This window comes from Mastigoproctus giganteus, chromosome 6 (assembly GCF_048544385.1).
Source record: "Mastigoproctus giganteus isolate SK-2022 chromosome 6, ASM4854438v1, whole genome shotgun sequence".
Lineage (NCBI taxonomy): Eukaryota > Metazoa > Arthropoda > Arachnida > Uropygi > Thelyphonidae > Mastigoproctus > Mastigoproctus giganteus.
The window spans coordinates 210,174,324-210,186,872 of NC_143580.1; the positions used below are offsets into that span (position 1 = coordinate 210,174,324).

General features: G+C 38.5%; 1 protein-coding gene across 1 annotated transcript in view; it reads right to left on the reverse strand.

Moving 5' to 3' along the window:
• Positions 1-12,549, reverse strand: part of puf (ubiquitinyl hydrolase 1 puf) — a 1,022,896-nt gene that overhangs the window by 469,380 nt on the left and 540,967 nt on the right. The window contains exons 46-49 of the mRNA XM_090376705.1: positions 7,102-7,249; positions 2,846-2,924; positions 2,693-2,746; positions 1,985-2,128 (exon numbers count right to left, since the gene is read on the reverse strand). Of these exons, the coding sequence (XP_090232831.1) occupies positions 1,985-2,128; positions 2,693-2,746; positions 2,846-2,924; positions 7,102-7,249 (425 nt within the window). The remainder of the gene's footprint in view (positions 1-1,984; positions 2,129-2,692; positions 2,747-2,845; positions 2,925-7,101; positions 7,250-12,549) is intronic.

The following is a 12,549-nucleotide window of genomic DNA, read 5'->3' on the forward strand; positions in this document are numbered from 1 at the left end:
GGGAGCCAGTGTGTTGCCCCAACAAGAGGTGTTAGACAGGGAGATGCTTTATCCTCCTTGTTATTTAATATGGTTATAGACCTCTTGTTGGGAGACCTCCCTAAAACATGGGTTTAGGTTAGAGGGAAAGGTTGTAAATGCACTGGCTTTCGCTGATGATCTCATAGTGGTTGCAGCAACTAAGGGTGGTCTGCAGAATCTACTAGACAGAGTTAAATCTTTTCTGAATAAAAGGGGGCTGGAGATTAACACCAAGAAGTCCTGGACTCTCTCCCTGCCTGACAGCCTCCAGGAAAGAAATGAAGATAAAGATAGATCCCAGTCAGTTTCTTCTTGGAGACCCAATTACTAAGTCTTCTGCAGTGCTCAAAGACCCGGCAAAAGACTTATTAATTGGGTCTTTGAGCAGGAGGAAGCCATCCATTTGGTCTTATCTGCAAAATCTATGCTAGACAAGTGGAAGTATTTAGGAGTGGAGTTTTCGGCCACTGGTCTCACAAAAGTATACGCAGATCTCGAGTTGGAGTTGGGTCGGCTTAAAAAAAGCCCCCTTAAGCCACAGCAGCAGTTGTTTATTTTGAAAACATATCTAATTCCCCAGTACTTCCATCATTTAGTACTGGTAAGACTTACTGCTGGGGGAGACAACTCCCTCAATAAAAAGATATGATTCGTCGTGAGATAGTGGCTGAATCTCCCAAAGGATGTTCCCAATCCATACTTCTATGCTTCTCTTCAGGATGGTGGACTGGGTCTAACTTCATTTCGATGCAGTGTCCCCATCCTGAAGAAAAATAGGTTGGAGAAATTTGTCTATTCTAAGTCAGCTATTATAAGAGAGTTAGTAAATAAGCCCCAATTCCGTAGAGAGATAAACAAAGTCATTCAACTTTGCAGCGATGGAAATATGCAGATTAAAAACAAAACTGCCATTAAAAACCGCTGGAAATCTCTACTGTATGCTTCTGTGGACGGTCGTGCTCTACAGGAGTCCTCCCTTGTCCTGGGTCAGCATCGCTGGATTAGGGATGGGACCCAGTTCCTGACTGGACACGAGTTCATTGAGTTGGTAAGGACCCGTTCTGCCAACGCTCTGCCAACCCTCTCCAGAACATCAAGAGGGTGATCTTTGGATCGATATTGTAGGGGAGGCTGCTTAGCGGCAGAATCCCTAGCCCATGTTGTGCTCCGCTGTCATAGGTCCTATGATCAGTGGGTAAGTCATCATAATGCGGTTGTTAACATCATCAACAATTGGCTGACTCAGAGAGGATGGAGGACTCTTGTGGAGCCGCATTTCACAACCTTAGGAAGCCAGATCTGGTTTGTATTAGAGATAATGTCACCTACATTCTAGATGCCTAGATAGTGGGAGCAGGGACCAGGCTTGAGGCCTCTCATCATTTAAAGAAAAGGAAGTATGATTCAAACATTGAGTAAAAAAAGCAAGTTGAAGAAAAGAAAGGAAATAAACCAGTTGTTTCCACCATAATTCTGTTTACCATGGGTTATGGTGTAAAACCTAAGCAAATCTTCTTACTGGTCTGAGCTTAACAAAATCAGACCTAAAAGTAATCTCTGTATGGGTTCTTCAAGGGGTTCACCACCAAAACAGGACCACTGTGTTGAGGTGAGAAACATTATAAGATTGTGCAACTTCATGGTTACTTGGTTTCTCAGGTCCATTTGAAACTTGATAACATTGTAAAAAAAAAAAAAATAGCTATACAGTCTCACTAAAGTTTAACATGAGGATATGTTTTTACAAGTAACGCGATAAAGCATACCACAGATAATATAACTGATTCTTGTTATGTTTATCGATATGTTTTTATTGCTGGCAAGAGTGACAATGTGGCTATTCTTCACTCCACCTTCCCTGAATCTAAGACAGTTTGTATTACCTTTTACTGCAGCTCCCACCCACCCACCCACCCCAAAATCTTCCTTTTTTTTTTTTTTTTTTTTTTTTTTTAAAACCTACCTCAGCTAATTCCTGTGATAATTCAAATGGTGGCACCTGATCTGTATTTACTTCAATAACTGGTTGAACAGTCTGCCCAGGAATGGAAGCATTTAAGTCCTTTGGATTCACACGTTCATAGAACAGCATATAGGCACTGTTGGTCTAAAAAAAAAAAAAAAAAAACTGTGCATACTTGCATATGATAATATATATATATATATATATAAAAGAACATTATCAAATCAAACACAATATTAATCGATGCACACACACAAATGGTATGCACATTTTTTTGTGGATTTTCTGAATAATGCTTTAGGAAAAAACATACACTGAAAGAACATCTAATTTACACTGCATGTAAATTTTCATGTCAAACTGTATCATAACACCCAAGTCTTTTTTTATCTTGAACCACTTTTAGCTCCTCTCCACCTCGCTTATAGGCAACCCCAGGATTTCTGTTCCCCGATGTATTAGCTTACATTAGAAGTATTAAACTGTAGTTGCTGATCCCAGTGGAATGCTTTCAGCACCTCACAAAGTCTATGCCCTTGTGACTGAGATTGTTCTGAAGACTAAAGGAAGTGCTACTCACTCAGGTCAGTGTATCTAAAAACTGACCACCCAGTATACAGATTTTTAGTAATATAATAACCATATTCTGAATAATTACAAGAGTAATTATTTTCATTGTTAGTTCTGTATAGAGTAAAATATATTTACCTTTTCAAAGGAAAAATCCATGAATTTGTCAGTTACTGAATCATATGTTTTACTCTGAAAAAAATAAACCAAAGATTCTATTATTTGAAACTGAAATTAATAATTTTGTAATTACAGTTTAATTAAAACTATTTGAAATCATGATGAACATACAGTCATTTCACCACCAAAACACTCTGCTGCAATGTGAGCTGGATCAAAGGGCTTCACTTCAGCATCATTGAACAGGAACCTAAAAAAGAAAAGATGGAAGTATATCATTAAAATGGCAAAATGCAATCATATTTAAAATTTGTGGAGAGCAGAAACAAAAGTTATTATGAACACATGTCCACCATCAAAATGCATATATATACAGTAAACTCCTATTATAAGGCTTTCAAGGAAGACCTCCTTCCTCTTTTTTTGGGGGGAGGGGGATTACTTTCACATTTTGTCAGTATGTCAGTAAGTTAACATTGATTTTTCAATTTTTTTTATTTTTTTTATTTTGCAGTGTTTACGATGCAACATAAACAAAGCTGAATATCTAATTTACACTGCACTTACAACATAATACACTTGTTCACCTTCAACATTTCTTTATGTGCTATTAAAATATTTTATTAAATTAAACTAAATAAATTTGAGTAATCGCTTAGTAGAATAAAATCTTAAGTAAACTTCTCAAATATTCTTAAATGCTGATTTCCAGGTAATTCTCCAATGGGGAAAAGATAACTTATTTAATTTTAATCCTTTTAAAACTCAGTCCTGTCATATCTCACACAAAGGATGCTTCTGCTCATGCTTCTCTTAATTCTTATGTTTGATGACAATCAGATTTATAGACAAGATCACATATCTCTACTAGGGATTACCCTAACTTCAAATTTCTCTTGGCATGAGCACATCACATATATTACTTCCCTTGCATCAAAAAACTGGATTTCCTTTTTGCTCTCAGCATTATTTTTCTTCTACAACTACTCACCCTCTTACATGGGCACTGCTCTGAATTGGCATATGCAATTTTTGTCCACTCTCTTCCAAACCAGTCCAAACATATACAACAATCAGTTCGCATTTATTCACTGACCATCCAACCATTTATGGAGCTGGCTTCTGGTTCACCAGAGCAGCTATAGGGAGAAATAAGAAGAAAATAGAATCTGAGGATTGTACTACTGCTTAAAGAGGGTATATCTCCACTAACTTCATGAGAATGGCCTTCAACCCAGATAATCCAATCAGTCAAGAAAGGAAATGTATTGCTGCAATGGTAAACCAGTTGGAGTAAACTGTGGGAGGAGTCAGTTAATTAGTTCATATATCAATGAAACAGTTATTTCGCAGTAGAGATGAGTATGAGTCTGCTTGTCTTGATTAGAGAATAAGTATTTCTCAAAGGCAAATATTTAACTGTCGCACCTCACTACAGAAAGTCGACTTTGTATTCACAACATAAAATCACAATCACGGTAAAAGAACTTTGTAACTACAACAACATATGCTGCTGATGCACCCATCACATAGCAATGTTGAAGCCCAAACAAGAATAGCACTGATCAGGAAATGGAATGTAATACATTTACAAGTGCATGCAGTAATGGAATGAACAGGGGATGTAGCATCCTTTCTTTAACTACTAAGGAATACACAGCACAGCAGCAGATCAGTCCGAGCCAACATCTTCAAGATGAAAGGCAACAATTCGCTATTTAATTGTAAGCATCACATGCAACAAGCTTGTCATGGTGGTCTAATCCTCCACAGGCATCCCAGTTTCTCCGACACAAACCCAGCCACCAAGAGGTGACAGGTGTGCTTCAAGAGTCATGGATCATAAATCCCAATTCAAGTTGCATCACTAAACGCTGCACGCTACCACAAGATCAATTTCATAGTTGGCTCATCAGTTGATATGTCACATACCACTGTACAAGTTATTCCCCAGCCACAGACAACTTATGATCTTCTATCTAAAATGTCATAAGACAGCATCCACTCACTTGTCCAAAAGAAGTGCTACTTGCATTGTACACTAACCAAAGCACGATCAGAGCCATTCATTCATCAGGCAACCCATAGGTATGTAACCAGGGGCTAGAACTTTCACCGTCAGATTAACCATTGAAGGTCAGCCAACAAACATCCATGCAAAGGCATGTCATTCGTATCACAAGCCACCCACTGTGGTTTCAATAGAGTAAGTGCCCATCATTATTCAAAATTGTTACTTCACATCCTGTGCTTACCATCTCAAATAATTTCCATTTTGAAGACAACCAGCCAATAGAATCAAGCCAACGTCATATCTTTCTATGAGCACAAAACACACCTTAATTACTGCACTGTGGGACACATCCTAATGTCTCAAAAGAGGCATGGAACATTGAGTTCTGTGCCGTGCAATGATTTCTAAAAATACTTACAAATACCAACATATTTTTTTTTTTACTCGACAGTGTGCTTCAATACTGTAAATGCGGCTTTTAATAAACAAAATTCTATTGGTCTATTTACACACACTTTTAACTGAAGTGTAAGTAATTGCGTGACTTTAATAAACTTATTTGCAGCCACAACTGAAAATAAAGTATAATGAGTATTTGGAAAAAAAAAAAAAAAAAAAAGACTGTTTCTGTACCAATTAAACAGAACTGTATGAAATTTTCTTTATGCATATTTGGACAAATTTAAGTGTTTTTTTTTTTTTTTTTTTTTTCCTAGATTAAAAAATAGTTGATCAGGGATTTTTAGATTAATGGCTTACTTTCGCAAACGGTATCATTTCATTTCTGAATTATTTCTATTATTGTTCTCCAGCACGATGGGAGAAAATAAATAAGTGCCATTTACTGTAACTTGAACCTGAAATTCAGCATCCTCTGCAGCAACTACAAGTGGTCTGAAATATGTTTGTTTATTCTTTTTCAAGTATCAATAAGAACAACCTTACACCAATAAAATCCAATTATAGCAATCAATAAGAAAATTATAAAATTGACCCTAGTCAATAACAATATCAAATATACAGCAGGCATCTGAGATGGATATCTTGAAAACAATGAATAATTGTAGTTTTGCTTTCCTTTTGAAATCAAGTAACACAATGCTCTGATGATAAATTGGTTTTAATTTATAAGGGGTGGTCAAAAAGCTCTGAGAATGGAGTATAAAAGATATAGGCTCAAAGTTCTGTGTCCCCCCCCCAATCTAGTATAGTTACTGTATTTAATCTGCGAAGTTTAATCCTTCAAAAAAAAAAAACCAATAACAACACTTCAGGCTGGCCTGAAGTGTTGTTGTTAGAAGCCTGTAGAACCAGGGCTTCTACAGTTCTTTTAGCTCTTCATCATCTTTAAACACGAGACCTGAGATTTTGCAATGGTGCAGTGTCGCGGAGAAGCAAAATCCAATAATTCAACTTCTTTCCGCATCTTTTCACCCTGAATTGCAGCTTATAACTTTAGCATAACATTCCCCTGTTATTTTGGTTTTAGGTGCAAGTAATCAATTAACAAAAATCTTTTTGTGTTCTAGAAAAGTGAGGCCAACACTTTCCAACCTATAGTTGAGTTTGAAACTTTTCTGGGGTTGGAGATCACCTGTGCTTTCACTAATTCGCTTTCTAATTTGGATTCAGGATAATAAAAATGTAGCCAGATTTCATCACCAATCACTAAATGGAATAAAACTAACCAGATTATCAAGAATTAATTCTAAATTCTCTTTTGATCATGCCACTCTCTATTTGCCATGACTGGGAAGGTTTCCAGGAACCCATCTTGTATAAACTATGGGAAGGCCCAAATGCTCATGTATTATTGATAACATTCTTGCAGGAAATGTTAACTACTTTTTCCAGTACTTAACATTTTACTTTTCCTGTTTTGTAAGTTTTTTTCTACACTGATGGCAACTGCTTCAGAATTCATGCTTCAGATGGCTGCCTAGACCTTGGATCACCCTCAACCAACTGATTTCCATCCACTTTTGAACTCTGGCAACCATCTTGCGACAGTGACATAACTGAGTGATAGTAATACTTCCCTAAACACTCTGATCATTCTTTCACATATTTCTTTAGCATTTCTGTCGTCTTTGGTCAAAAATTTGATTGCCGGACGATAATCAATTTGTTGGATATTCATGCTTCTTCAACCTACCAAAAAAAAAAAAAAAAAATCAGAAATTCCATAAGACACAGGCATACAATTTTTTCACATTATTTTATAAGAAATTACGCTATAAAATTATCAATCCTATAATTTATTGATACATTTTATATATCCTGTTCTCAGAACCTTTTGACCACCCCTTGTAAGTTAATAATAATAATCAGCATGAAGAATCAGTCAGTAGGTACACACACATAGAATTAATGCTGTGAAGTAAATAATTAAAACTAACAACTAGCTTCTAACCATTTATCTTTGCCAGGAGTGTGCCTTTCTCTAATGAAACTATAATAGTGGCCTCCATCAGCAGTACCAGTATGGACAGTAACACCTATTAAATCATATTCATAGCTTTCATCTTCCTCATCTTTTTTTTTTTCTTGATTATCTTGAGCTGGAAGGGAAAAAAATTCAATCAGAAAATCTTGTTTCCACAGTACACAAACAAGCATGAACAATGAGCCATAATCTACTAATCAGTATGTATAATTCTATTATACATATCAGGATATGTATAATAGAAATTTACTTCATTAAGTAAATTTCTATTATACAAATCCTGATAAAACTAGCTTAAAAATATAGAGAAATTTCACTTTCACATTCTTCAAAAATGCCAAAAATAAAATAAAATGAGAAATAATAATATAAAATTAATGAAATGGCAAAATCTATCTAAAAAGAAGAAGTGAATGTGTTAAATCATGCCTGCCATATAATATTTAAAATCCAAAATGATTAATTAACATTATTCACAAAAACAAACACTGAAAGACATTAAAAGATAAACCTTTATTAAAAGTAATGCACTATGTTGTTGTTATTTGGTTTTTAGGAGCATTAGCAACTAAGGCCATATTGCTTCGAGAATATGCGGTGGTTATTCCCTGACCTTTCCGCATCCTCCGTATTTGGTGGTGACGGGCTTGAACCCCGGTCTAATCAAGAAGTGTGTGCTACACACTACTGCTGCTCCTTCCCACCTGGCTACGGAGGTGCCTATAATGCATTATAAATATATAATGTACTTGAAATATGACACGTTTCTTCCCTGACTGTCTTTGTACAGAACACATAAAACAGTAACCTTTTGTCTTTTAAGAAAACTGCACTAGAAGTCTTTAAATAAAAAAAATTTTTTGGCATTAAAAAAAAAAAAAAAAAAAATCCAATATTTTGAATTATCATGTAATGCTTTTTGCACTGCTTGTTTGTTTGTTTGTTTGTTTGTTTGTTTTAGGGTTTTATGGCGCATTAGCATCTAAGGCTATAATGCGCCAAGTCAAAAGGTTTGGTTTGGTTTTTAATGGCGCATTGGCAGCTATGGCCATAATGCGCCAAATCAAAAAATAAAACTAATACAAAAATATTGGTCAGCCTTAGAACAGGCTACCGTGTCAAAAAGGTAAAAATGATACAGTGGTTAAAGGTTATATAAAAGGTATAAAATATAAACTTAAATCTTTGTATATAAATTGATCGACTGTAAAAAATTAAAAACATCAGACATGTTGTCTCTGTCACCTAAAATCTGACCGAGTGTAAAGGGTTCAGCCAGATTACTAAAACTTCTAGAAAAAGATGGTCTAAAAACAGGACATTCAATAAAAACGTGAGAAACAGTTAACAGGACGTTACACGTCTCACACATAGGTGGGCCATCCGCCCCCAGCAAAAAGGAGTGTGTTAGATGGCTATGACCTATGCGGAGCCGAGCAAGAACAACTTCCTCTTTTCGGACCCTGCGTAGACTGGACTGCCACTGCATGATTACAGGCTTAATACGCTGTAGTTTATTCGCGGTCTGTCCGTGCCAAGAACCTTGCCATTGGGAATATAATTTACATCGTATTATTTGCGTGTAGTCTGTATAGGGGACTGACAGGGAAATGGCTGATTTGGCAGCGGTATCAGCTAATTCATTTCCCCGGATCCCAATGTGGCTTGGGATCCAGCAGAAGCGAATGTCAAATTCTGATTCAAAGGTAGAACAAAGCATCTGCCGGATCCGGGACAGGACCGGATGAGAGTTGTACCTCATCGACACTAGAGCCTGTAACACGCTCAATGAATCACAGTAAATCATGTACCTTTGGTAATCGCTATTTATAATGAACTCAAGGGCTATTTCAATTGCATGCAACTATGCAGTAGAAATGCTAGCTTCTCGTGGGATCTTGAATGATAATGTCTTCTGAGGAAATACAACAGCAGATCCCACATAAGATTCTGACTTTGAGCCATCTGTGTAGACTGGCACAAAGTCAGAGTACTGCTCTCTATGTGATGCAAAGAGTTGCTGATAGACGGCCGCCAGTGTATTAGCCTTCTCCATGATCTTGAGGGAGAAGTCACACATTGGCAAATGTGCATACCAGGGTGGAAGGAGTTGCCTTGGTGACTGGGCAACTTTGTTTACCGTCATGTTTAGTTCATTTAATAGCCCTTGCATCCGAATACCAAAAGGTCTGTTGGCAGTCCGACGGGTGTTATAGAGATTTTCCCAATGTGGCTCAAAAACTGATGCCCATGTGGGATGATCAGGGAGGGCTTTCAATTTAAAGGTGTAATGTAAAGACAACTGCTTACGTCGAAAAGATAGGGATGGTTCATTTGCTTCGACGTAAAGGCTTTGGACTGGAGATGTGCGAAATGCTCCTGTGGCTATCCGAATGGCCTGATGGCGAACTGGATTTAACCACCGAAGTGCACTATCTCTAGCAGATCCATATACCTGGGACCCATAATCGAGTTTAGAACGGACAAGGGCTCAGTAAAGATGAAGAAGAGTAGAGTGATCTGCGCCCCATGATGTTGACGAAAGGGCACGAAGGATGTGAAGCCCTTTAACACACCTTGTCCTAAGCTGACGAATATGTTGAACAAATGTCAGCTTTTTGTCGAAGATAAGTCCAAGGAATTTGACTTCTGCTATGACTGGGATGTTGTTTTGCTCAAGCCTTAAATCCGGTTCAGGATGAAGATTACGTTTGCGACAGAAGTGTACACAAACGGTCTTCTGTGATGAAAATCTGAAACCATTAGCCAATGACCAAGATGTAAGGTGGTCAATGGCTTTCTGCAGTTGCCTTTCAATGACCCTCATATTGCATGAGTGACAAAATATAGTAAAGTCGTCAACATAGAGGGCATTGCTTATTGTGGGCGGAAGTTGTTCCGTGATAGAGTTTATTTTGATTGCAAAAAGCGTGACACTTAGAACAGACCCTTGTGGGACTCCCTCTTCCTGACAGAACTCTCGAGAGAGTGTAGATCCTAAACGAACTTGAAAATGACGATTCGAAAGGAAGTTTTTGATAAAGAGAGGAAGGTTACCCCTAAGACCAAAGTTGTAGAGGTCTTTTAATATTCCAAAATGCCAGGCTGTGTCGTACGCTTTTTCAATATCAAAGAAAACTGCTACCAGATGCTCGGATTTAATAAAAGAGTCACGAATGTATGTTTCAAGTCGGATTAAATGATCCAAAGTGGTTCTGTCTCTTCGGAAGCCGCACTGAGTCCTGGAAAGCAGGTCATTTGTTTCCAAATACCACACAAGGCGGGCATTAACCATTCTTTCCAGGACCTTGCACAAACAGCTTGTCAGAGCAATAGGACGATAGTTACTTGGATATCTAGGATCCTTTCCTGGTTTTGGGAAGGCAAGAACGATTGCTTTCCGCCAGGAATCCGGAAATTGTTTATCAAGAAAAATTCTGTTAAATAAAATTAATAAGTGATTTTTAGACTGTGGAGACAGATGTTTTATCATTTCGTAGTGGATGTCATCGGGCCTGACAGCACTTGCATGCGTAAGAAAGAGTGCTGCATTTAACTCTTCCTGTGTAAAGGGCTTGTTATATGGTTCGAGCCCTTTTGAAGAGAAGTTTAATGGATGTTTCTCACGTTTTTCTTTCAAGGCCAAGAACTCTGGAGGGAATGATGTTGTTGCAGATATTTTCGCAAATGTTTCACCCAGAGTATTTACAACTGCAGTTCGGTCTGCAATTAGACATCCATTGTGCTCGAGAATCACCGAAGGGCACGGTGGGTATTTGCCCTTCATTTTCCGGATCTTGTCCCAGACTACTTTTGAGTTGGCAGTCTGGGTTATGGATGATGTAAAACGGATCCAAGATTTCCTTTGGCTCTGACGTTGGATATAACGTGCTTTTGCACGTGCATGTTTAAATGATATTAGATTATCAGTCGTGGGATATCGACGGAATATCTCCCAGGCTTTGTTTTGTGCCTTTTTTGCTGTTGTGCACTCAGAATTCCACCAAGGTTTAGGAAATAGTGGAAACCGGCTGGATGTTTTTGGGATTGCAATTGCAGCTGATTGGACAATACTTTCTGTAACGTACGTGACTGCATCATTGATATGTTCCCGACTGACTGTAGCGAGGTCAAGATTTGCCAGATGTTGAAAGGCATTCCAGTCAGCCTGATCAATCTTCCACCGCGGTAAACTAAATGGCTGACACGGTCTACCGCTAGTTAAGGTGGTGATCACGGGGAAGTGATCACTTCCATATGGGTTTTCTTCCACCTCCCATATAGCTGAAGGAAGGAGGGAAGGGGAACAGATAGAAAGATCAATGGCAGAAAAAGTACGGGTAGGCATGTGGAAGAAAGTGTGTGTTCCCACATTGAGAAGGGAGAGGTCATTGTCATTGAGCATACGCTCTATGACTCGTCCCCTTCCGTTAATGTTAGTACTACCCCACAGAGTGTTATGTCCATTACAGTCCCCAAGAAATAATAAAGGGGGAGGCAATTGCATGACGAGATCATTCTGGTCTTTCTGGAGGATGTCAATACCAGGTGGTAAATAAACAGAGCAAACAGTTAATAAAAACCCCACTTTAAGGCGAATTGCTACAGCCTCTACGTTGGTTGTAAGTTGCAAAGGCTGAAAGGGAATCTGGTTGCTCACGAGGATTGCAACTCCTCCATGGGCAGGATCGTCCCCAATTCTGTCCTTACGAATGACCGTAATGTTACGTATGGCGGGGTCATCATTCGCCTTTAAATAGGTTTCCTGTACACAAAAGCACGATGGCTTGTACTTTTGCAGAAGTGCCTTGATGTCACTAATGTTTCGTCGGAATCCACGACAGTTCCACTGTAGAATTTTAGCCATTATTTTGGCTTGGTGGGTCCATCAGGCGGCTTCCGAGGTGCTGAGGGCTTACTTTTATCAGTCTTGGATTTGTCTTTTTTGGGGAAGAAAGGGCGCTGTCCTGTGTCCATCTCTTCCTCCGTAAAGAGTTCCAAGACTGAATCGTCATGTACCTCCTTCGTTTCGACATCCATTTTTTCTTGTCCTGGCATGGGCTCTTGATTTTTTTGTACTGTTGCTTTAGAGCTCGCTTTTGATAGTGCTTGAGCACTGGGAGGTACCGATATTGGAGTGGCAGCTGACTGAGATTTCTGTGCTGGTTTTACTGAACTTAATAGATAGCGGGCGATGGGCGTGAATGACTCTTTTGGCGGCACAGTCATATCCGTTTGGGTGGCAATCAAGCATTTATTAGATACCTTTTCGGCGTATGTTGCTTTGCCGCTACTTACTGGTTTAACTGCTTTCCTGGCCTCTTGGTATGAGATGTTAAGTTCGACCTTTAGCCGTTGTATTTCCTTTTCTTCCTTCCACCGCTGGCAAGCTCTTGAATATGCAGGGTGTTCTCC